A 25,442-nucleotide genomic window follows, 5' to 3' on the forward strand; every position below is an offset into this window, starting at 1 on the left:
GTCAATGAAAAAAAATGTTTCTTAAACTAAACTTGATATATAAGATAATATTGTATTATTCCCTATATTGTATAATTATACATTTATCAATGTATATATGTATATATATATATATATAGAAAGTATATCGTCTTAAGACAAAACTTCCCTTTCCATACTGTATGACTTTTAAAACGTAAAACGTACGATTTCATTTGTATTTTGTATGATTCAAAGAAAAATCATGCTTTCGAATAAAAAAATACGACTTATCATCTATTATTTTATTCACTCTTAAAATCTTCAATTGCTTTTTTCTCTCAAACTTGCAGCCTAATTCGTTATTTTCCGTTCTTACTCGCAAAGTCAGTTGTTCGTCATTGAGGTCATTAAGAACTAGAAAACCAATCATATGGCGCAACATTGGTCACGTGACCAGTCCGTTATAACTTCGGCTATTTCCGCTGCTTTCTGTGACAAGCGTAAAACTTTCATCAACAGCGGCCATTTTGGGTTGGTGATATCCGAATATTCCGTCTGTTCTACGGATAAAATACGACCTAAAAACGACTCTGAACCCCCAGAAGTGAAATGAATTTGAAGACGAGATATTGTTCAATAGTTTAAGTAGGAGAAAGAAGGACTTTATTCATTTTTAAACAATATGTGAGGTTTAATGTTACTGATTTTTGTCAGCTTTGTGATGGACTATCATGGCAGTCGAAATCGGAATTCCAGGGATTACATATGCGGATAAAAGACAGTAGCATGGCATATATTGCAACCAATCGGATTTATATTTTTGCAAAAGTTAAATATCTTCATTCTGGATCGTGAGTAGACTTGATAATATTTTGAACAGAGCCGATTAAAAGTCTTCGGTCTTTGACTTTTGATTTGGCTCATCATGGCCGACCAACTCGAAAATGTGGAAGGTCCCCCAGCAGCAAAGAGGGCTAAAATTGCATCTCCAAAGCCCTCCAATGAGGGCGGGGGTAAGTTTAAAGCTATGTGCGTTTTAATTTTTGAAATCACCACAAGGAAATTGCTTATTTTCTATTGTTTTTTGATACCTTGCCTGAAACAGGGCCCCTTGTTTTGCAGTGGCACTTCTCACAGGGAAGCTGTGACATCCAGTGTTTACAATATAGGCAGTATAACTTAATAATTGATCACAAGTATAGATTTGAAATTGAGGAGGTAGAAATAATTTGGTTAATTTGTTTCCTTTTTGTAGATTTTAATGATTTGCTCAACATACATGACATTGTTGATGCCCTACCTGATGAACTTATGGGGTCAAGTGACCAAAATGGGATGATGGATTCTAACCATTCCATGCAGGATCCATCAAAACATCATGCTCAGCTTACTCAACTATTGTCAGGAGTTTCATCTGCGTCCAGCATGGTTCCACCAAGCAGTAAAAGTCCAATGCCGAATTTGGGAAGTTTAGGAAATTTAAACAATGCAGCAAAAAGTCCAAGATCTGCTAATTTATCATCACCACCACTTGGTATGGGAGGGAAGGTGTCTCAACATGTGGGAATGGACAATTATCCCTCAAACAGTGCTGGATTTTCATCAATGAATTCTGTTGGACCTATGGTATCAAATGCAAACATGATGAACAAAAACATTGCACATAATCCGATTAATAGTATGGGTGTGCAAATGTCAATATCAAACATGGGACAACAGACAAGTTCAATGATGTCGAATGGTCCGCTCTACTCTGCTAGTGGACACAATCAAGGGCGAGGAAATGTTTCAGGGATGCAACAGTTGTCAAGCATGTCACAGCCAGGTGTAATGGGTGGGATGAACCATCAACCGATGCATAATCCCAACAACATGGTTGGACACCCAGGAATGGGCATGCAGCAACAACAAATGATGAAGGTACAGTATCTTTGGTTAACTTGGTTTCAAGAATTCAATTGTTATGTATATAACTTCCATAAGGACTAATGTTGTGTATTTTCCCATTATTAATAAATCAGTAGAGACTTAATATAACCCCATTTTTGAAATGTCTATATTTATAGTAATTGAAAACTTGTTTGTTTTTGATCGTTTCCTTTTGTTATGATATTATTTGGATTTTTTCTGTAATTTTAGCAGAATGGACCCCATGGAGGAAATTCTTTTGGGTTTACCAACTCAAATGTTGTTGGCCATCCACAGCAAACGGCGTCTCCAAATTACAATGCCACATCTATTCCCATGTCTCTTCCAATCAGTATGTCATCAAACCTGACGTCAACCTCTATGTCGATGTCACCCATAACGAGTACAGTTAACACAGTAAGTGTGCTCTTATATGCAGTTCAAAGAGTAAGTGAAAAGAAATAAATGTTATTAGAGACCTATGTATCAATTTGTGTTTTGTTGAATTCACAGCAACCACAGATGAACACTGGTGGAATTGTGGCAGGTCCAGCTACGAACATGGGTGGGATGCAAGGAGCCAGTGCCAGTCTTACCCCAGGAGCCACTGGAGCTCAACAGCCTCCAACTGCTGACCCTGAGAAACGTAAACTTATCCAACAACAACTAGTGCTGTTGCTGCACGCCCACAAATGTCAGAGGCGTCAGCAGACCAATGGAGAGGTGTGTTCTCTACCTCACTGCAGAACAATGAAGAACGTGCTAAATCACATGACAACTTGCAATGCTGGGAAGTCCTGCCAAGGTAAAATTGCAATTCAGTTAGTAACATTTTATGAACAAATATTGCATACTCCTTGTTTAATTGCCTGAGTAACATGGTTTCTTTACCATGTGGAACCTAGCAAATTTGTAAATTAAAACTTGTACCTTTTAACTGCATTCCTTCATTTGTATATTTGATAATAAATAGACATGTTTTACACATTATAGTACATATCCACACGTTGATTTCATATTTATTTCTTCCTTCCTTATAGTGGCAAATGTTTAAGAGGTGTGATGAATTTAACGAAAAAGAGAAATATTACTGTGATGCTTTGTATTTATATTTTTTCGTCACAAAATTTACTGTGTCACTTGTATACAGTAAAAAAGCCATTTAAACCTTTTAATGCTTATATTACATTGTATTTGCCAGATCAGGCTATATCTGCAACTATGCATTTCAAAACCTATTTTCCCCCCTGGTAATTAGATAATTCAATGTGATGCTATATTAATTAAATTAATTATTGAACTTGCATATTTTCTTGTAGTTGCTCATTGTGCATCATCAAGACAAATAATAACACATTGGAAGAACTGCACCAGAAATGACTGTCCTGTGTGTCTGCCATTAAAGCATGCCCAAAAGACAGACAGGACTGGGCAGAATCCAGCCAATCCAAGTGGTAAGAAAATGCATGAACAATTAGTCGCAACGGGTTTTATTCTATGAAACTGGCATGCCAGGCAGGGTTCGACACTAACTTTTTAAAGCATTGGTCTGGCCGGACTAGTGCATGATTATTTTTACTAGTCCGCAGGCAAGTTTATTAGTCCGTCCAAAGAAATAAATATGCAATTTTAAAATAAATCATTTCCACATATATGAATACAATATGACCTAGTCTTATATTTAAGAAATCAATATATGAGGCTCAACATTTATTAAACAGAATAGCTATGATTCATTTTATGAAACAATGATTTTTCTTCATGATATTTAATTGTTTCTATCATCAGATAAGCACATCCAGCGACAAAAGAACATGCTTTCTCTACAAATCCTTTTGCATATTCTTTACAAATTGTACAAAACATTAGTCCAGAACTTTTTTTCAAAAAATAACCACTCATGATTTTTCGTCCACGTTTCGAGTTTTCACGAGATCGGCGAGTTTGTTCGTACTCACGGTCGCACTCCTTTTTCTCAAAGCTGTTAGATGTCATTGTGTCTAGCTTTCGCCTTTTCGCAGTCTCTGTATCCGCAGAGAAAAAATCAGATAACTTTTTTGTGTTTCTCCATGTTTTGCACAACTGTCAAACTACCTCAAGATCACGGAGACATTTTACTTCACTATAATAAATAAGTTATATAAGAAAGCGTTCAAATGAATAAGAATTACTCGATTACCGCCATGCTGCAATAGCTAAAAATACATTCGGGGTTGTTTCCCAAGAAAGTGTCTTCAAAATGACATCGTCGATCGTAATACAAATTTCAAGCTGTTTAGCCGATATTTTTATTAGTCCGGGCGGACTGATTAGGCATAAATTTTATTAGTCCGACTTGAAATTTATTAGTCTGTGACTAGCGGACTAAGGTTAGTGTCGAACCCTGCCAGGGTATATGATTTTATGACAAATGCTAAATAATGGGGAATCATTGTATTAGTATTTATTTTAACTTAATAGTGATAGAGAATATAAACTTTTTTGAAGTGTCCACAGTGCAGCAGACAAGCCAAATCAATCAGCTGCCTGGAGTTGGAACAGCAGCCAGCAGAGGGGTACCTGCCACTGGAACAAGCACACAGCCCTCCCACGGCCTCACTGACAGCCAGATGAAGAGAGCCTATGCAGCCCTAGGTCTACCCTTCAACCAGCCTGCTACTGCAGCAGTCAGACCAACAGGTGGATTAAATGATGGTATGCTTTACATGTTTACATATACTTAGTTATAAAAGGAGATTTTTATTAGTAAAATTAAAGGAACATTGTTACTGGTAATAAAACTGATTTTTCAGCATCTGGAATAAGTGCTAGTGGCACAGGTAATCCACAGAATAACTTATTGGCAGGGTTCACAAATCCACCTGGCATGGATCCGCAGAAGTCTCAGCAGATAGCAGCCAACACAAACAGTGGTTCTAAGGAATGGCATCAAAGTGTGACGCAGGACCTAAGAAATCACCTTGTCCATAAATTGTATGTTCATATTTCTTGAGAAAGTTCAGTTTTGGATGTATTAGTTTTAAATGTACATAATTGTCATATTTGAATCGCTGCAAAAATAATACTTACTTTGTGTATGTTTTCAGAGTTCAAGCAATATTTCCTACTCCTGACCCTGCTGCACTTAAAGATAAGAGAATGAACAACTTAGTGGCCTATGCTAGGAAAGTGGAAGGAGATATGTATGATACAGCAAATAGCCGGGTAAGTCTTTCTCAAGAATCTAGGAGGTGTCATCTTTATTTTTTTTATTTTGGAAAAAACTTCTTTTTACATTAAAAAACTTTTTTAGGAGGAGTATTACCATTTGCTTGCTGAAAAGATTTATAAAATCCAGAAAGAACTGGAAGAGAAACGGTTGTACCGTATACAGCAGGGCACTGGGGGAGCTACAAATATTCCAGGAGCAAGACTGAGGCCGAGTAAGTATTAATGCATTACAAATTAGAAATCTTTAACATTATAATTACTTATGTGAACTTTTGCTATTTATATCTTTACTTTATCGTTGTAGATGGACCTCTAAATAACATACTGGTTCAGGCAGGAGGTAAAGTTCCAAATGATCCCTATAGCCTGCCCCCACAGACTCCAATGCCGGAAATGTTGAGGTCTCCCAACCCTCGACAGCCTATCAATTCACCAGGAATACGTCCTGGAGTGGACAATTCTCAGAATTACCAAAGTGTAAGTATAATGACATCAGGTTTGGAAAGCTTTTAAGTAGCTCAGACATCTTTTAAGTATGAGATTAAGAATGACAAGAGTTATAATACGAATTTCTTTTTTTAGATTGCTGGAATGACGCCCCAAGATCATTTACAACAAATCAGGAATCGTTTACCACAACCTCCCATCATTCATTCATCTCAGCCTCAACAAGCTTACACAAATCAAATGTCACAGGTAATAATCTCTCATGTTTCTTTAAATACTCGTACATTGTACATTTAGTTTTTGTTTAGTAGTATAGGCTTTAGATACCAGTATATCATTAACACGTGATTTTTCAGTCACCATCTACCATGACCCAGAGTTCACCAGGCATCACACAACTGACATCACAAATTGGATCATCTGTTAACAGTCTTCTCAATTCACCAGCCCCTCAGCTTACTAGTCAAATTCCAAATCAGATGTCCCCTGCCATGATAAATACATCTCAACCATTTGATGTAAGTGTTATACTTAAATATGAGTTATTGATGCATAAAATGCTGTCAAATATGGATATTGATTACTTGGAACCAGCAATTCCATATGAAATATTAATGTTTTATTCTGCTATTTTAAGTCAATAACAACTGTCACAAGCTCAGTGGGCAATACACAAATAAAGACTGAAATAAAACAAGAAGATGGCAAAAATTCCCAGACTTTGAAGGATGTTTTGATGGCTCCAAGCACAACAGGAAACACTCCGAGCACCATGTCTTCAGCCATGACTTCCTCAGCCAATTCTATATCCACATCAACAGTGTTTACACCCTCCAGTAAGTCCATCGACATCAAACAGGAAGTGAAACAGGAAGTGGAAATCAAGACAGAGCCAGACATTAAACAAGAACCAAACTCTGAGGGTGGAAAGCAGGTAAGACCGAGTCGCCTATCATCAACTTATCATCTGAATATACCGAATTTATTTACATATATACATGACTTTTAGTGATTAACTTCATTCAGTGGAGGTTGCTTTCTGTTAAAAAAAATACGGGTTAAGTCAAACTTTGACGTGCACTTATTTAATTTTTTTTAACCAATTTAAAGATTAAAGAAGAACCAGGAGAAAATATGTATGCGAGAAAGAAAGAGGAATCTGGTGAGAACAGCAGTAACAGTATGGACGTTACTATGGATTCCAAGGGCAAATCGGAGGCTGGGGACAAGCAAGAGGCCAGGGACAGTCCTCTCCCCTCTGTCTCTGCAGCCAGTGCCCCTGCTACACCAGCCACTCCCGCTACACCCAGCACTTCTCAAACCAAACAACCCCGACAAAAGAAAGGTCAGAGTCATGTCAAATTTGAAATGTTAGCCTTTATTGGCCCGTGCTATGCATTAGCTCGTGGAAGTCTACCGGCATTTGATAAACTTAAATATAATTTTTTCTTCAGTATTCAAACCTGATGAGTTGAGACAAGCATTGATGCCAACCCTTGAGAAACTTTACCGCCAGGACCCTGAGTCCATGCCATTTAGACAGCCAGTTGACCCAGTTATGTTGAACATACCTGTAAGTTTTCTTCATGACAAGTTTCTGTTAAGCAGTTTAAAAAAAGAAAAGAATATACATTTTAGATCTTTGTCTACCAGCTCTTGTATGTTGGCTTATACGTAGTTTTATAATAACTATCTATTATTCTGATGTGTTTTGTGAAGGATCTGTTTATAAATGGAACATCTTTATTTCAGGACTACTTTGACATTGTTAAGAAACCAATGGACCTTTCTACTATCAGAAGAAAGTTAGACACAGGGCAGTACACGGATCCTTGGCAGTACTGTGACGATGTCTGGCTGATGTTTGATAATGCATGGTTGTACAATAGGAAGACCTCCCGTGTCTATAAATACAGTTCGAAGGTAATAATCTCGAGTTTTCATATAGTGTAAGATGTAATTATTAGTGAAAGGAATGGATAAATAATTTTCGAACAAGTTTAACATGTAGTATATGTGAACTATTTTCTGGTTTCAGTTGGCTGAAGTATTTGAAGGAGAAATAGATGGAGTTATGCAGTCTCTTGGGTATTGTTGTGGACATAAATTTGTGTTTAGCCCACAGGTTCTTTGCTGTTATGGAAAACAGTTGTGTACAATACCCAGAGATGCCATATACTACAGTTACCAGAATCGGTAAGTTTAATGGTTTTTTTTTTACCTTTGAAAAATATTATTGTGTAAATTTATGTTTTGAAAGTCAAGTTCAGAAAATTGTTTGCAATTTGGGTTTCTTTTTGGTGGGTGTATTGGTGTTGCTCTGTTATGTGATTGTCATTTGCTTTGCTTGCCATTCATATTGTTAATTATATTGTTTTTTACCATTTAAATTGTTGTTAAAGTTGAAAAAAAAAACCCATTGAACATCCATTTCATGTTGAAATAATCTGTAACCAATTAAATAAATTTTTTATAAAAAGATACATTCTTTCAAATATAACTTATCTACTGCAAGTGTCTATGCCAGATGGATATATATTGGCTCTAATTATAAAAAAAAATTGAGGGACATTTGGGATCAAACATATATTTATTAAATTGTAATGGAATCACTTTAATATTGAGGGTTTTGAATTTGAATTGAGTTAAAAAGGTAGTCTAAAAATTCAAATTTATTTGATGTTTTGGAATGATTTTGATACATTAATGAAACATTTTTCTTAATTAAATAAAAAAAGTGAATAAAAAGTTATTTGCATTTTTTAGTATTCATATTATGTGACATTTCTTATCAAGAATTTGTTGAAAGTCACTTGCAGTGAATAAACCCCTGTATAAAATGTACTCATGCTATTTATTTTTTATATATATGTAACAATTTTAATCATTGTACACATGCTTGATTAGTGTCATCTTGTTGCCTTTGATATTCATGGCTTTTAAGTATATTGTATTTGCATATATGTCACAGAATTTTTTTTTTCATCCATATGTATTCATTTTATCATTCTCTTCATTAGTAGAAAGCTGTAATATATAATGATATATATTTTTTTTTCCCTTCTCTATCTGCTTCTGTTGATGTGCCATCGCTGTTGTATCGTATGCAATTCATCACTGCACATTGATCATATCACCATCATTGTTCATCTTCACTGGGACCTACCAAACAGTACAAGACAAAATGGCCTCTTTTCTGACAGATACATTTATTGTGAGAAGTGCTTCCAAGAAATCCAGGGAGATGAGGTGGAATTGTCAGATGATCCCACTCAACCTGTCACGTAAGTTTACCCACCATTTCTCTCCCTCTCTCGTCATCTCTAATGAATATTAAACCTGTCATCTTCTGCAATATTTTATGGCTCAATTTTTTTTTGAAAATTAAAATGTTGCTTAACTTTTATTGTTTTTCCATTTAGAAAAATTTCAAAAGGTCAGTTTTCTAAACTGAAAAATGATCAGCTGGATTATGAACCTTTTGTGGAATGCGATGAATGTGGACGGAAAATGCATCAAATTTGTGTCCTTCACTTTGAACCTATTTGGCCTAATGGGTAAGTTACTATTGATAATGTATTTGTCATAACAAATCTTGAAAAACAATAGCTATGGTAATTTCTTGCAATGTTTGAACAATGTTAGCAGTATCATTTCTTTTTATTACAGGTTTACATGTGATAATTGCCATAGGGCTAAGGGGACAAAAAGGAAAGAAAACAGATATTCTGCCAAAAGTAAGCTTCCATAAATAGGGGAAAGTTTGTAAATAATGCTACCATCCAATCTTTAAAATTGAGGATGAAATAAATACATGTAATTTCATTGAAAGACTTAAACATTTTGGTTTTTTTTTTTTTCAGATCTGACCTATTCAGGTATTCCTCCCACCAAGTTGGGTACATACTTGGAGAATAGGGTAAACAACTTCTTGAAGAACAAGGATGCTGGTGCTGGTGATGTTACAATAAAAGTGCTATCAAGTGGAGACAAAGTGGTGGAAGTCAAGCCAGGCATGAAAGCTAGGTTAGTGCCAGGTCACCAGATATATTGGATTAAAAAAAATCACTATTTATGAACTGCGAACGCCAATGCCGTTCCCCGCCTACATTTTACATCCAAATATTTCAGAATTTCAGATATTCAAAACAAAGTTATCTACTAAAAAGTATAATCCTAAGTAATTAATATCGAAATAAGATTTGTAGTCAAATTATTAATTTTTAACCTAAAGTTTTGCTTATGGGGGGAAGGGGGTCTAAAAAAGATTCATTGAAAATGGCATCTATGAGTGAGGAAAATACTATTTAATTTAGTAAATTTTCATTTTGATACCTATTTGTTTATTATTTTTTGAAACATTACAAAGCAAAATGCTTGTTTTGAAATGTATTTTGGTCTGTAGACAAATGTTCCCCCTGCGAAACAACAAACCCTTTGGTATAAATATGCTAAATAACAATATTTCAAATCTCTCAAAAGGAATTTTTGTTTCACAGGGGGGAAAGATGTTTTAAAAAAAAAATAATTCTGTTTTCTGTTAGTTTCTATAATGAAATGAGCTATTTTAACCCAAATTACAAAGTTATCGCTCTATGTTTGACCAAATCATTTATATTTAATGAAAATATACATAAATGTTTACATTATTATAAAAAAATAAATTTAATTAGACGATTATCAAAAATGACTTTAAGTTAGGCGACTAGACAGTGCTATCATTCGCAGTCCTTTGTTCCTTTCTTCATTTCACTCCCCTTGGTTTTAGACTTTATATCTGATATCAAATGGAAGAATCATTTAAGTGAAGATTAAGATAAGATTTGAAGTGCTTTTGATATTTTTATTTAAAAAATACATTTCTTTTTAGACGATCTTGCTAAATTTTTGGTGTAAACAGATCCTTATTGAAGGTTCATAAACTCCTTTTTTTTTAATTTTTTAAAATTTTGGTTCAGAGATATTTTCCCTTAGTCATAAATTATGATTGAATTCTACAAAAAATCTACATACCTAAAGAACCAAATTCAGAAGAAAATTTCCCCATAAACATTTAGTCGTATTTTCAGTAAGAGTCATCTCTCTTAACGTTTACAAGGTATCAAAGTACTGAAAGTAGCAATTAAATACTAAATTAAGAGGAGGCATTTTTCATGTTTTTTAGATATAACCTATATATGATTAACAGAAAAGATTTTCTGTTACTGTTTGTTTCAAACTTATGCTTAATGTTCCAGGTTTTGTGACAATGGTGAAATGCAAGAGACTTTCCAGTACAGGGCAAAGGCAATGTTTGCGTTTGAAGAGATTGATGGAACTGATGTGTGTTTCTTTGGAATGCATGTACAAGAATATGGTTCTGACTGTCCCCAACCCAACAATAGGTAAACCATTTAAAAGAGAAACTTTCAAACAGCACTTTGAAAAAAATTAGTTGTATGAAACGTATAGACTATCGATGCACTTGTTTGTTAGTGCACTTTCTACGGCTTTGATTTTTAAAAAATAATATTTCATTTTCTATGATTTTTTAGGCGAGTTTACATATCATATCTGGACAGTGTCCATTTCTTTCAACCACGCCAATTAAGAACTGCTGTGTATCATGAAATTCTGATTGGATATTTGGAATATGTGAAACAGCAAGGATATTCATGGGCTCACATCTGGGCTTGTCCACCTAGTGAAGGGGATGACTACATATTTCATTGCCATCCACCAGAGCAAAAGATCCCAAAACCAAAGAGATTACAGGAATGGTACAAGAAAATGCTAGATAAAGCAATCATCGAACGATGTGTCATAGATTACAAGGTAACATTTTTTTTAAAAATTAATTTCCCCCCATAATGACTGCTATCTACATGTACATTTCTCAAAATGTGTTGGAAGTATTGAGTGGAATTTTTTTGTAAAAATAGATATTTTTTGGACTTTTTAACAATTGTTATATAATATCAAAAGTAAAACTATCAACATAAAAATAAGGAAACCTACTTGCAATCAGTGATATTTTTCAAAGCGATAATTTTCACAAGAAATCTAAGCAGCTTCTAATACATGAACATCTTCATTTGTTTTCAGGATATCCTTAAAGATGCCATAGAAAGCAATGTGACCAGTGCTACCATGATCCCATACTTTGAGGGTGACTTCTGGCCCAACGTGTTGGAGGAGAGCATCAAGGAGCTGGACCAGGAGGAGGAGGAGAAGAGGAAGCGTGAGGAGGCGGAGGCAGCGGCCGCCGAGCAGGAGCCCGAGTGTATCGACGACGGCGAGGGCAGCAACCAGGTAACGCTCACCCTCGAAATGGCTCCCACTGGCTTTTTCTATAATGGAGTTTCTTATAAAAGTCAAAGAAATTAATATCTAGAAAAGCTTCCATCACAGATTTATATTCATGCAATTTTTTTTAACATTAGTAGATAATTTTTTAAAAAATGTACTGAGCTAATGTATTTTCATAATACGATGCAAGACTCTCTGTAAGTCTTCTCACTCTAGAATTAAGGAAACTAATGTACTTTGTTATGCTCCCAAAAAGGTCCTTTCTTCAATATGTATACTTGAAAAGCATGTTGATGGCATCGTTTCCTTTGTAGGGAGTTGGAAAGAAAAAAGGAAAGAGTAATAGAAATAAAAAGGCCAGCAAAAGCAAGAGCAGTCAGAGGAAGAATCCAAAGAAAACCAACATGCCTCATGGTGGCAATGATCTCACCCAAAAAGTATATGCCACAATGGAGAAGCATAAGGAGGTAAGATTTAATTGAATAAGTGGTCTGGTAAATGAAAATTTAAGACAAAAAAATTTACATATCTTTTTGCAGATATTAAACTAATGTTTTTGCCATACTTTTTCAGGTGTTCTTTGTGATCCGACTTCACAGTCAGGCTTATGCCTCACAATCACTCCCTCCAATCATTGACCCCGACCCCATGATTACCTGTGACTTGATGGACGGCCGTGATGCCTTCCTCACCATGGCTCGTGACAAGCATCAGGAATTCTCTTCACTGCGGAGGGCTAAATACTCAACCTTGGCAATGTTGTATGAAATTCACAATCAGGGAAGAGACAATTTCGTGTACACATGTAATCATTGTAAAGCCCATGTGGAAACCCGGTGGCATTGTACTGTTTGTGAAGTAAGTATTTTTGTTGTGTGTAGCTAAGAATATGCAATAAACTGTAGATTGAATACATTAATGGATGATATATGTGTGTATTAAACTTGCTTTTAGAAAATTTAAAAATTTCAATAGATGTAGTATTAAGCAAGTTTGAGCTAAATTCTTTGCCTAAATGTTTGGATAAAGTCTGTTACATCTTTCTTATCCATTGTTCAAATCAGCTTTTGCCATATTACTTATAATTTGTCTTATCTTTATTTTAGGACTTTGATTTGTGTAATGCCTGCTATGAAACAGAGAAACATGCTCATAAAATGGAGAAACTTGGTCTTGATTTGGATGATGGAACATCTACAAGTGATAAACAAGATAATCCTCAGGAATCTCGTAGACAATCTATTCAGAGGTGCATTCATTCTCTTGTGCATGCATGTCAGTGCAGAGACGCCAATTGTAGACTTCCAAGTTGTCAGAAGATGAAGCGTGTCGTTTCTCATACAAAGTGTTGTAGGAAAAAGACCAACGGTGTGTGTCCGATATGTAAACAGCTTATTGCTCTGTGCCTGTATCACGCAAAACATTGTACAGAGAACAAGTGTCAAGTACCATTCTGTGTACAGATTAAACAGAAACTGAGGCAGCAACAACTTCAGCATCGGCTTCAACAAGCGCAGATGTTGCGGAGGCGTATGGCTGTGATGCAAAGGACTACTGCAACTCCGAGTGCAGCACAAGTGACATCTCAGCCATCACCCTCACCCGTGACTGTGACTATTCCACAACAACAACAACCCCAGCAGCCTGGAATAGGTGGGAAACCACCACCCGCTCCACCCCAAGCTGCCATGCAGGCTGCTCAGGAGGCCAAGAGAATAGCTCTACAGCAAACACTCAATACAATGAACAAGCCGATACCTTCTGTGCCACCGAGTACGAACATGGCTCCCCCACCTATGAAACCCAATCCTGCACTCCCTGGCATGCCTCAGCAGCCACCGCAATCCGTTGGAATGCCCAACTGGCAAAACTATCAACAGAATAACCAGTCTCAAATTCGCCAGCAAATCCAACCACAACAACAGCTGCCCAGGATGCCAATGCCTAACAGACAGCAGCAACCAGTGATGAATCAACCAGGCATTCAAATGCAACCAAACCAAATCAGACAAACAAGTCAGCATGCACTGCATGAGTTGTTAAAAACTTTGAAATCTCCTTCATCAAACCAACAGCAGGCTCAAGTGCTTCAGATTTTGAAATCGAATCCACAGCTTATGGCAGCTTTTATTCAACAAAGAGCAAAACAACAGCAGATGCAAGGACAGGGTCAGGTACCTCCCAACAATCCCAATCAGATACAGAACATGGGTCAGATGGGCATGAGTGCTCCCCAAACAACAGGGCAGCCCACCACTCAACAGCAGCAAATGTGGCAATATCAGCAACAGCAACAGAGACTAAGGATGCAGCAAAACTCTGTTCCCCAACAGCATAATGTGCAACAACCACAAACAAATCAAATGGGACAGTTTCAAGCTCCACAACCTTCATTTCAACAACGACAACGGATGTCCTATCCCCAACAGTCACAAGGATCATTCCAGGGGGATGGAACACAACACATGCAACAACAGTTTAATCCGCAGCATAACCAACAAATGATTCATCAAGTTCATCAGCAGCAAGTCCAAATTAGACAACAGTTTTCTGGCGGAAAACCTGTGAGTCCCCAAATGTCAGCCAATCAGAACCCATCCCCCCAGCAGTTCATGCAGCAAGTGAGGTCACCCACATCATTACCACAAACTGTCCGGTCCCCTCAACCAATCGCATCTCCTCATCAGCAGCTTAATCCATCCCCACGTCAACCTCAAATGTCACCTCATCATGTCATATCCAATCAATCTCATCCGGGAGTGCATGACGCTAACCAAATGAACTCAGAGACAATGTTGTTTAGTGGTGGCATGTCCCTCCAGAATCAGGGAGCAGATTCTGGACTGGGCTTGTCACAGGACAATGAGGTGGCTCCTCTAACACCACAGGACCAGCTCTCAAAATATGTAGAGACCTTGTAGGACTAGGTCAATAATCTGTTATACGCCTCTCAAAACTGCAGATGCAAATAGTAGTGTACAAAGGAGGATGAAAATCCCCTGGTGCATAGTACTTGTTTCCAGAACAAACACAAAAATATAACAAGAGGTTTTAATATATTTTAATGGTACAATTTGTTGAGTCAAGCATGAATGTGATGTTTGATTGTTGTTTCAGTTTATATATACGAATTTTATTATGAATACAGAGAAAACTTTCATCCACTATTCATGAGGAACTTGCATAACTCATGTGACATAGATTTTAGTCGTAGCCTGCCATAATGTTTTATTTAAGAAATTCTAGATCAAAATCATCATTCATGAAATAAACTTGCTGTGTTATTAAAATCATGTTACGAATATAATGTAAATTAATGTTACTGTACAGCTGGTGAAAACCTTTCATTGCTTTTTTGTTTTCTCTGATGTGCAGGTTTTCACATGAATGAAAGAATTATTATATTTTGTATGTTCCTTAAATTATGAGTTGGTGTAGAAGTACAATTTTTGTGCAACACATTCACAGCTTTATGAACATTTTCTTGGTTTGTACATTTGTATTGTCTTCAGATTTTTAATATTGATTACTCTGTCATGTTGAAATGAAGGAACCATTGTATAAATACAAAAATCATAATTATCATCGTTTATTTTATTCTCAGAAAGGAATAGTAACCTTGTTATTTCATCAGTTATGATGCTAAAAAAATGCCCAGTCTTAATATAGACATTCCAAAGTCAAGGTGTAAAGGTCAAGGAAAATCTTCAAGGTCAGTTTCTCACAATATTGACAAGGTGGTACATGAATCTGCACAGAATGAATAAAGAGACTTGCGTTACCACCTACAGGGTATTTGAAAGAATTCAAATAGTTGCCAATAATAAAACATTAGCTAATGTTTGAATTGGTATTAATATTTTGTACCCACCTTAGAGTGTCAAGGCTGAAGAAATAGAGATTTAATCTGCTACTCTGAGTGAACGAGATTATGCTCTTTGAGCCCTCCAGATACTGGATGTCAAACTAGTCTGAGATTCCCTGATGCCTGTACACAGGGGGAGCCCAATAAATTTCATACTTTCGTTATGTATGTTCTTCGTACGTAAAATATAAATGAAAAAAAAGCCAACTATTGTACCAGACGTTATACAAAGCCTTGGCACTTATGCATAGCTGATTTGTAAGAATGGAAACATATGAAAAGTGGATATTTGTGTGAAATCTTGAAATTGTGTATACATGTAGATGATTTTGACCTCTTTCATTATTCATGGTAGCTTTATGTTTTATACATTGTCTGTAAACTAATATCGATGTTGAGTTATATTGTGAAAAATAGGCATACAAACCTTTAGAACATTTTAATTGCGTATATTCCAACATGTATGATGCTACCTGTATTTATTTCCCGTAAGAGTTATCGAACATCGTAGAGGTGAAACTTGGCAGGGGTCCATAAAATATGAAATTGAACAATGGGCTTAGAAGAACGCGGACAAGGAAGTTTAACGCTTGTGTATCTTTTTCTTCAAAAAGCTTTTCTCCTTTTTCCTATTATAAGTTATATATACGGTCATGGGTTTACTATGATACGTAATACATAGATGTATATATATGTGAAGTATTTGATGTAACCAGAATCTTGGAATCCCAATCATCAAAACCCAACATGCACATTTTCCTTATCTAATGACTGGAAGACGAACTATTTATGTTACAATCCCTCAATATCGACGAGGCATTAAAATGATGTCGTTTGTCCCGGATTGTTTTTCTAAGTGGATATCTCTTCCTGTTTTGAATATTGCTGCATTGCTGGAAGATATTTCAATTTTTCCATTTTATTTGATTAATTTATAACATCGACATGTAAGCATACAAAACAAATATCACGTTGAAAAGGGTATGTTATTTTTCTGTGTTCGACTTGCTTAAGTCTACATGCCGTTGCTTTTATATTATACTTTTTATCCATTTTTTTATGCTTGTTTGAAAAATATAAATACCTACAAAAATATTGGCAATGTATGTTTTACATCATCCTAATAGACTGATGAGAGCAAAATTGAAATTAACTGACGCACGAAGAGACTTGAGCAAGTCTGTTCCAGCATATATATAGAGGTGCATTCAGAATTGAGTCTCAAATGTAAAAATAAAGGTTGGCACTAACAATAATTGAAAGACAAGTCATTGTGTCTACAGACACGATGGGTTTTTATTTTTAGGGGAAAAAAGGGGGGGGGGGGCTAAGACGCAGTTACATAGAGTTGTTGAGTTATACGAACTCTATGTGGAGTTTAGAAGTCCAATAACACAGTTTGTTGGCAATGCTCAGCAGATAGGGGATGTAGGAAACGAGTCCATGGTACCTGTGATCATGTAACGCCACGCGGTACGTAAACAGGTTATGACGATCGTTGGATAGAGAGGTGAAATCAAAGTCCTCAGAGAGTAAAAGGTTCAGTCTTTGATGCAAGCGGTCGATTTCGTCTTTCAACATTGGTTCTCTCAACCGACGAATACTACTGCAGAAATCGCATATTTTCTTGTACAGAGCGTCATTATCACGTTTCAACATAAGAAGCTCTTCCCAGAACATCAGAAATCCAAACATTTTTCCTTGACTGCCGTCTCGCGGCGTCCCGTTGCTTGGTAACTGACCGGAAAATCTCATGACCCTCTTGTAGTTCCGGATTGTGTTTATTTCACGTGGTAACAAATCACCTCCCAAAATGTGAATCAACTTCATTGAGTCTAAAAACGACTGCTGGCTCCGCAAAAACCAGTCCATGTAGCGCATTTTTAGTGAGTTCAGGCGACCGACATGTTTGTTGGCCTCATTCTTTAGAACTTCCAGTTCCATCATTTTCAGCTCGAACTTGCTGAAGGCTTGATTGCTGAAAGAGAAATTAAAGTGTTTTACAAACTAAGCAGGCATGGATGTAATAACTTGAGAAATTGTTTGATTTAGCATTAAACTGAATTAATGTAATCTTATTTTTATTTGCGTGTGAGAAAATTTCGCTCACGAATATTTCTCGCTGCGAAATAGTCATCAAATTTTTATGATAAACTATTTCCCATATTTTATACATCTATAATATACTTGTTCGCAAACTTAGGCGCTGCGAACCAGTATCTCCAGTAAACGGGGAAATAAAGTCGCCGCGAATAAAAGTTAGTATAAATACAGTAATGTTACAATGTAAATTTAATATAATAAATACAAACTAATTGTTGTAAAGTGGTAAGAGTATATGTTTTAATAAAAACAAAAAAAACCTAAAACGTGTAATATCAAAAAGTGTGGATGGTGTTGTACAAGGACATAAAATGGAAAAGTCTTACTTTACATAATATAATACAATAGCTACGTCCACCAAGTATTTGAAGTTAAACATATGTGTTTCATAAAAATGCCAATTTTTGTTCATATGAGATGGGAACTTTCTTACCAGATGTAAACTTTTTAAATAAAATGATAAGTCAACTGCACCAATTGACCATGTTTGGCGATGTGGCAGAGCATATATATACTGGATCTTCTTTTTACATCACATACTTATCAAAAATCTGTTATTTTACACACTTCAACAAAAACGTGGACACTGTTGCTTCCAACGATAATGGATACTTATACTAGAGAAATTAAGATGTTAATCAATTAATTAAAACTAAAGAATCATCCTCTGCTTGTTCCAATGACATTACGGTCGGTTACAACCATTGCTACAAAAACCCAACAACATGCATGTTGTGTGGGGTTTTTTTTTCGACAATTATCATTTGTGCAGTTAGGTTATTGATTTTATCCAGTTAAAACAGAATCTACCAAAGAATGTCTTGGTAATAAGTAAATACTAATTACTGTATTACTAGTAAAACAAAAAGGTAACTTATCAATTCTCACAGACCAACATATTGCACACAGAACACGAATCTGTATTTTCGTCCTAGCATTTTTAATTAGCTTCTTCGTAAACGTTTATTGAATTTTGTAACCGAAGAACTTTTAGATCATCCGAATTAATAAATAAAACCATTCGTTAAGAAGATACAATAAATGAAATATCGGTATAACATCCACTGCAATTTACATTTTTGATGAATCAAGGAAGCCAAGATCACGATTATTATTTTGAAAAATCAATATTTTCAGTAACGCATGAATAATTCATCTTCTTATTTTTTTGTAAATGGTTATTTCATACTTACTGATAATCTCTGTAAGTCAAAGCGACCGCCATTTTTATTCCGATTGGCTTGTTCTGATGTAAGTGTGCGACAAATTCTGAAATGAAATAAAATCTGCGTTCAAAACTTGTATAAATATATTATTTGCCAGTGTTATCTATGGGCCACTCAAAAAACTTTAATAAAGACATAACATGTTTTTCAGCCAAACAAAACTCTTTAGCCCAATCGGAAAGTGTCATCGAAAAGTCAACAGCGCAGTTTTATATATAATAGTTTAATAACATTGTCGTCCTTGCAGAGCTTGAAAGTGGGATATTTTTCAAGACTGGAGCGAGATAAAAAAAGGACAAGAAATCCTTGAATATACCAAGGAAGGCTTTGATTGCATAAAGTCGAGAGGTACACTTACGATATCAAAGAGAGTTCCTCACATTCGCCCAGTCAATGCCATATTGCATGGATTTACATCAAACGGATTTTGGCTGTGGTCGAAGTCAGTTTGCCAATATAGGGTGTCCTTCACAATGAAATTACATAAAAATTCATCTTAGCCCCTGGTACAGTAAATGGCATGTTATATATATGCTAATACATCATCATCTGACAACATCACGTTAAACCAATTTACATTTTGTTTTTAAAAATCGGTGACCCTTTTTTAGACGGACAAAATGGTACATATGTTCTAACTTGTTAAACACTACACCTGATTCCCTTTCATTTAATTCAATGGTAGTTTATCAAATCTCTTTAAGATTGAATTATTTTGGGACCTGTCGGGTAGTAAAACACATTTAAAATACCGGGTTTAATGTCATCTAGAAAGCTCGGTGTCATTAAAGTATTTGGTTTCTTCAGCTTATTTGAAAATGGAATTAAATAACGATTTTAAAGGAAGTCTTGTAAATAAGAGGTTAAAAAAGTTTCTCCGGCATTCACTTATAATTTATGCGTTCTTTTATAATAATAGCTGGCTTATCGACAAAATGTACCTGTTTGTGTAAAAAAAAAATCACTAGGTGTTCGACACGGATATCTCAGCTGGATTCTTTATTGCAAATCAATTCGCAAATCAATTTTCGATAAATGCAAGAAAAGATTTGAAACTTCTCAATTCGATTTTTCTTTTTCAATAAATGTAAAGACGGATTTGATACTATTAAAATTAGTTTTGTTGCTCTGTTCGGTTGTTAAAAATTTGAATGAGTACATTATGTGAGGAGTGAAATTATTCCTCTAGAACACTGGTATTAGCTGTATAGGAAAGAGTATTAGATGCATGGTTTTGAATCTAAAATATCATTGATTTCTTTCCAAGTTTAAAAAAAATCGAACAATTGATTAGAATTGTACAGAAGGTAAAATGTGTATGCAGGTTACATTGTATTATGGGATTACTATATTATTGCAGGCTTTATAACTAATCCAGATTAACTTCCTATTCATGAATTTCACGATTTGAAAGTGGGTCAACATTATAACGCACATAAATGTTTCAGTCAAAGTAAAAATATTTTCACATAGAAATAATGAGTATCGACCATTGTTTGCGCATTGTAAGTTCAAATGTTCCTGTGAATTGGGTCCGCAGTAAAATCAATAGATAAAAAATGATCTTTTGTATATAATCCTGCCGATACATTTCAACACTAATCGCCTGACTGTAAATTCCATTTATATATTTGCAATAATCTCAAAATTGAATATTTACTTACAATTTTAAAAACGACCCGAGTTCGTAGAAAACGATCCCTATACAACACTTACACTAATTAAGTCACTTCATCAACTGTATTGGAACTGTTTCAATCTTAACCTTTTGAAGTCCTTTTTTAAAACCCCGTTTTCAAAAAAAAAAATAATAACTTACTCAACAAGCAAAAATAATTACACATTTCAACCATAATTGACTTACTTGCGACGGTGTGTATTAATCCATTTTCTGGAGTAACTTGTCACACTTTGGGTTAAAGCCCCCTTCGTCCAGCACTTTTATTTACAGTAACTAAGTAAGGGTCGGGTATATCTTCCACGCAGCTCGGTGGAACTGCGCACTGGGAGTAAAAGGTAATACGGCCTAATCGACAGCAGTATTTACTCAAGATTTCGATAAGTACTTGAGCTTTTCTGTACACATATATTTGCTTACTGCATCACACCCCCTATAGTAAGGAGTGTCACACCTGTTCATTTCCGTTTGTTTGTTGCTCCAAACAGTGCAGTGATTTAGTTAATTAAAACAATTCGCGAGGACTCCTAATTACGTTAGATAAAACGTTCATCAATAATTCAGATATTACATTGTTGCACTTCGGAGCTGTCGACGAGTTCAGAATTGGTACTGCCAACAGGTTCAGTGTCAAATCCCGACCTAAATTTTCAAATTAAAACAACATAGTTGCTATATGAAATAACTTTCACGCCATTATCGATGCCCACGGGCACCTGTTCTAATCAGTCGTGTGACGAACAAAAATAAAAATGGTTAAAATCAATATCGTCCACAACTTTTTATTAACAAGTCTACCGTAGATATTTCTGTGAACAGATAAACTGCATTGCCACAGGCACCTGACGTTATATATTTTTCTCGAAATAAAAATATATACCCTCAATAGTACCTAATAAGGTACTTAATTAGAGTGTGTGTGTGTGTGTGTGTATATATATATATATATATATATATATAATGTAATATAAAATGAAAAAATACATAACGTCAGGTGACAATGTGCATTATATCGTAATTTTTTAATGAACAGTAGAATTTCGAACAGCAACGTACGTTTGATCATAACTCAGCATAATCTCAGCGAGATTCGTCGAGACTGAAATTTTTTTGACGGACGTCTCTTCCGAATCTCAGACCAGTGCCACACAAAGTGATTCGGGAAAATTTGCCCCAACTTCGGCCGGTTGTTATGTTAGAAATACGCTGAATTAAATCTTCTGCTCGCTTCAACTTTTACTTTGAACATCCTTTTAACTCCCTATCAACATAAAATGTTAGGTTCCTACCGTTAAAAGATTTATATCCCACAAAATATGAACTTGTTTATTTTTCAATTCATTTCCACACTCATTCACATCTCCAATGCTGAAGAGTTCCAGTCAAGGTCATAAATAGACTGTTTCAAAGTCTGTCGTATTCGTAGTTTTACATAGAAAACTATAATGGGCAAACAGAAACTTTATTAAAGCATTTAGATGTCAAGTTTTTTGCCAAAAAAATAAAATATGGAATTTATAATAAATTAAAAGGAAATATCCCGTATTTATAACTAAATCTTTTAATTTTATAATGTAATATTCATAAAATAATAAGGTTGAAACCTTTGAGTACGACATATTCTGAAACAGGCTATTTGTAACCTTGACTGGAACTCTTCAGCATTGGAGATGTGAATGAGTGTGGAAATGAATTGAAAAATAAACAAGTTCATATTTTGTGGGATATAAATCTTTTAACGGTAGGAACCTAACATTTTATGTTGATAGGGAGTTAAAGGGATGTTCAAAGTATAAAGTTGAAGCGAGCAGATGATTTAATTCGGAGTATTTCTAACATAACAACCGGCCGAAGTTGGGGCAAATTTTCCCGAATCACTTTGTGTGGCACTGGTCTGAGATTCGGAAGAGACGTCCGTCAAAAAAATCTCGCTAGACGTCCGTCAAAAAAATTTCAGTCTCGACGAATCTCGCTGAGATTAAACTCAGCATGACGTTGAAAGTGAAAGTTTGTTTAGATCGACGTCATTATCTTATGTCATAGAGACGTTTTTTAAAAGACTTTACATGAGTTTATACAGATTAAAGTGAATTATGTATATATCAAAAAATATAAAACACTCTTTTCCAAGTTCCGTTTCCTTAATTTTTTTATTATAATATTATAATTATAAATACATGCACAAACTAATCAGTAAAGAGCTTAACAGTTAACATCTTAGATAAGGGGGAAAAGTCCAAGCTTTTCTTTTTGCCGTTTTCCCTCTTTTTACACGAAAAAAACTAGAAAAAAATAAAAAAAAAAAATTCGTAAAGTGATTTCTGTTGTGTGTTTCTATTTTTATTATGAATATCGAAAAAAATACATGGAAACGGGACCTTCAGCCAGTGTATAGGAAATAAAGACGAATAGGATTGTCAAATAGTGACGGGATGGAGCCTGGAAGACTTAAAGGGGCATGGTCACGATTTTGGTCAAAAATAATTCTTCCGACTTTAAAGGGACTTGGACACGATTTGACTTAAAATTTTCATATATTTTTTTTCATTTTCAATGTTTATATTGATTAATATAGAAGTTTATAATGCTATGTCAAAATTTGAAAGTAAAATATCAAGTTACAAGCAAGATACAGAGTTCATTATTCTTTGTTTTGTAAACAAATCTCAAATATTGTCATTTTTTACATATGTGTTGTATTGGTGTAAGTTTCAATCAAATGTATCTTTCTTCTGTTGATAATAGTATTTATGAAGATATTGAATAAGTTTAAATTGTTTTTTACATGTCATTTTGTCTAAAAAATGGTAATTTTCTACATTACATATTTTGTAAACAACTATAAGACTCGAGCTTTGTTTACATAACAATCAATTCTTACCTCTGTATCTCGCTTGTAACTTGACTTTAACATTCGATATTTTGGTCAATCATTTAAAATGCACAAGTAAATCATTTTATACATAAAAAATAGAAATAAAATTTTTGATCTAAAATCGTGTCCAAGTCCCTGTAATGTTCACAATGCTTCAGTAAGGCTTTTTGATAGGCAACTAATATTTGAGTGTCATTCGTTGAGTAATGAGCGAGTTACAGAGCTTACAATTCTTTGCTATGTAAACAAAGCTTTTGTTTACATTTTGAATGTTGAAGTGAAATTCCAATTTTTGACTTCAAATGAATGTGTTAAACGTTCGAAACTGTTTATTTATGCTTAAAATAGGGGAGGGGGGGGGGGGGGTCGACAAATCAGCTTGAAAAAGATTTTTTACATGTATATTGAACCTATGTAAACAAAAACAGGGCACGAGCATTGTTTACATAACAAAGAATTTTGAGCCATGTATCTTGCTTATAACTCTGCAATTGACTCTTAAATTTCATTTGATTATTAGAAATGAATTCCTAAAGCATTTTAAATAATAAAAACAGAAAAATAGAATTTGACCAAAATCGTGACCACGACCCTTTAATTTTTGAAGCGGATAAAATCAGACGTACCTGTCTATTTCAGATATACCATTTTCGTTAGGCAGATCTGTTTTTAGTCAAAGAAGAAGTAAACAACTTTGTTATGATTTGACGTTTGAATCAGTCGAAATCAAACGCATAGCTAACGTTTGTAAGACGTCAGCTTATTTTATCAAGGAAAATTAGATTCATTTGGCTGAAATTTGAATCGTTAGTTGTTTACTCAGGGTTTGAGTTCTCAAATCCGGATTGTTAAAAAGTTCAATTTCATGAGTAAAATTTGTTTTAAATACAAAAAGTATTTATGAAAAGAATTATAATTGACATAACAATCGATATTTTTACTTAGTTATGGAATTAGGCTCTGACTTTTAGTAAAACAGAGGAAATTCCGACTAAATTTTTCAGATTTTGTTTTTCACTGAAATATTTTTGATAGTACTATAATATTTAAAGTTAAGATTTTATTTGTAAGTCAACATTATTTTGCATATTTTCTGTTGGTTTTATCTTGCTTTTTCGTTTAGATAATTGTTTGGCACACACTTCAAAAATATTGAAAAATGCTTAAAAATGATAAAAGACAAAATATCTCAAAATTTTGATCATTGACCTCATATAAATTTTATGCCAGCAGAAAAAGGTCAATATACTTAGTTTAATACTATAAATGTTTTAGCAATATCATCATTCAGTTTTTGGTTATATTGAATCAAAAAAGGGCAGTAATTTTAAAACTGATAGAGGAAATTCGAACTAGAATATCTTTAAAAATTGTGAATGAAAACTTCAAGCTTTGTATCTATTTGATGTCACTGCCATTCATAAACTGTATTTCATTTCTGAAAGAGTTAAGCTATTTGTATTATTTTCATAATTAAGAAAATTTCAATCATAGTGTACAATTTTTATTGATTTTTCTTCAATTTTCAAAAAATATTAAATGGCCATTAACTCAAAAAGTAGGTCATTGACCTACTTTTTTGAAAGTGAGGAATAACACTATCATGTAAGGTCTATAACACACAATAGTTGGTTTTTCATTATCATCAGTGGAATTTTTTTTCATTCTGAGTAAACGTCATCCTTAAGGATTATCAATGTGAAACTATGTTTAACCCATTTTTGTGAGTTTGACGTGCCTTACACTTGTATTGATCAGCATCCATATATAGTAAATTTGGTTATAGCGAAATTTTAAAGTAACTCAAGTAATGGGAATCTACATTTATACTATACCCCTAATTCAGTATATACATGTACACGTTGAACCGTATTGTTATGA

General features: G+C 34.7%; 2 protein-coding genes across 5 annotated transcripts; one reads left to right on the top strand and one right to left on the bottom strand.

Moving 5' to 3' along the window:
- Positions 1-450: 450 nt before the first annotated feature.
- Positions 451-15,397, top strand: LOC128192100 (CREB-binding protein-like). Of its 4 annotated transcripts, none has more exons than XM_052864550.1 (27): positions 451-974; positions 1,217-1,881; positions 2,101-2,286; positions 2,383-2,674; positions 3,189-3,323; positions 4,357-4,563; positions 4,662-4,842; positions 4,956-5,073; positions 5,162-5,291; positions 5,384-5,556; positions 5,662-5,775; positions 5,883-6,044; positions 6,164-6,460; positions 6,637-6,871; positions 6,981-7,099; positions 7,279-7,449; positions 7,565-7,722; positions 8,700-8,810; positions 8,949-9,083; positions 9,196-9,263; positions 9,390-9,552; positions 10,764-10,910; positions 11,061-11,340; positions 11,611-11,817; positions 12,129-12,281; positions 12,388-12,672; positions 12,921-15,397. In XM_052864550.1, exons 1-27 carry the CDS (start codon positions 887-889, stop codon positions 14,733-14,735), a joined length of 6,795 nt encoding a protein of 2,264 aa, XP_052720510.1. In that variant the 5' UTR covers positions 451-886; the 3' UTR covers positions 14,736-15,397. The 4 variants fall into 4 exon arrangements, with proteins under 4 accessions (XP_052720510.1, XP_052720512.1, XP_052720513.1 ...); XM_052864552.1 differs by having other exon boundaries at positions 8,730-8,810; XM_052864553.1 differs by having other exon boundaries at positions 4,716-4,842.
- A 1,614-nt stretch (positions 15,398-17,011) lies between these two features.
- LOC128192102 (uncharacterized) lies at positions 17,012-21,419 on the bottom strand. The gene is made up of 4 exons (XM_052864554.1): positions 20,873-21,419; positions 19,367-19,474; positions 18,976-19,051; positions 17,012-17,657 (listed from the first exon to the last, which is right to left on the bottom strand). Exons 3-4 carry the CDS (start codon positions 19,005-19,007, stop codon positions 17,036-17,038), a joined length of 654 nt encoding a protein of 217 aa, XP_052720514.1. The 5' UTR covers positions 19,008-19,051; positions 19,367-19,474; positions 20,873-21,419; the 3' UTR covers positions 17,012-17,035.
- Between the last annotated feature and the right edge of the window lie 4,023 nt (positions 21,420-25,442).

This window comes from Crassostrea angulata, chromosome 7 (assembly GCF_025612915.1).
Source record: "Crassostrea angulata isolate pt1a10 chromosome 7, ASM2561291v2, whole genome shotgun sequence".
In the NCBI taxonomy this organism is placed as follows: domain Eukaryota; kingdom Metazoa; phylum Mollusca; class Bivalvia; order Ostreida; family Ostreidae; genus Magallana; species Magallana angulata.

Excerpts from the sequence above, each read along its gene's own strand:
- LOC128192102 (XM_052864554.1), bottom strand. The coding sequence starts at position 19,007 with ATGGCGGTCGCTTTGACTTACAGAGATTATCA. Across the intron at positions 17,658-18,975 it reads TTGACTTACAGAGATTATCA|CAATCAAGCCTTCAGCAAGT; the intron begins GTAAGTATGAAA and ends TTTCTCTTTCAG.
- LOC128192100 (XM_052864550.1), top strand. The coding sequence starts at position 887 with ATGGCCGACCAACTCGAAAATGTGGAAGGTCCCCCAGCAGCAAAGAGG. Across the intron at positions 3,324-4,356 it reads GAATCCAGCCAATCCAAGTG|TGTCCACAGTGCAGCAGACA; the intron begins GTAAGAAAATGC and ends ACTTTTTTGAAG. Across the intron at positions 5,074-5,161 it reads ATGATACAGCAAATAGCCGG|GAGGAGTATTACCATTTGCT; the intron begins GTAAGTCTTTCT and ends AAACTTTTTTAG.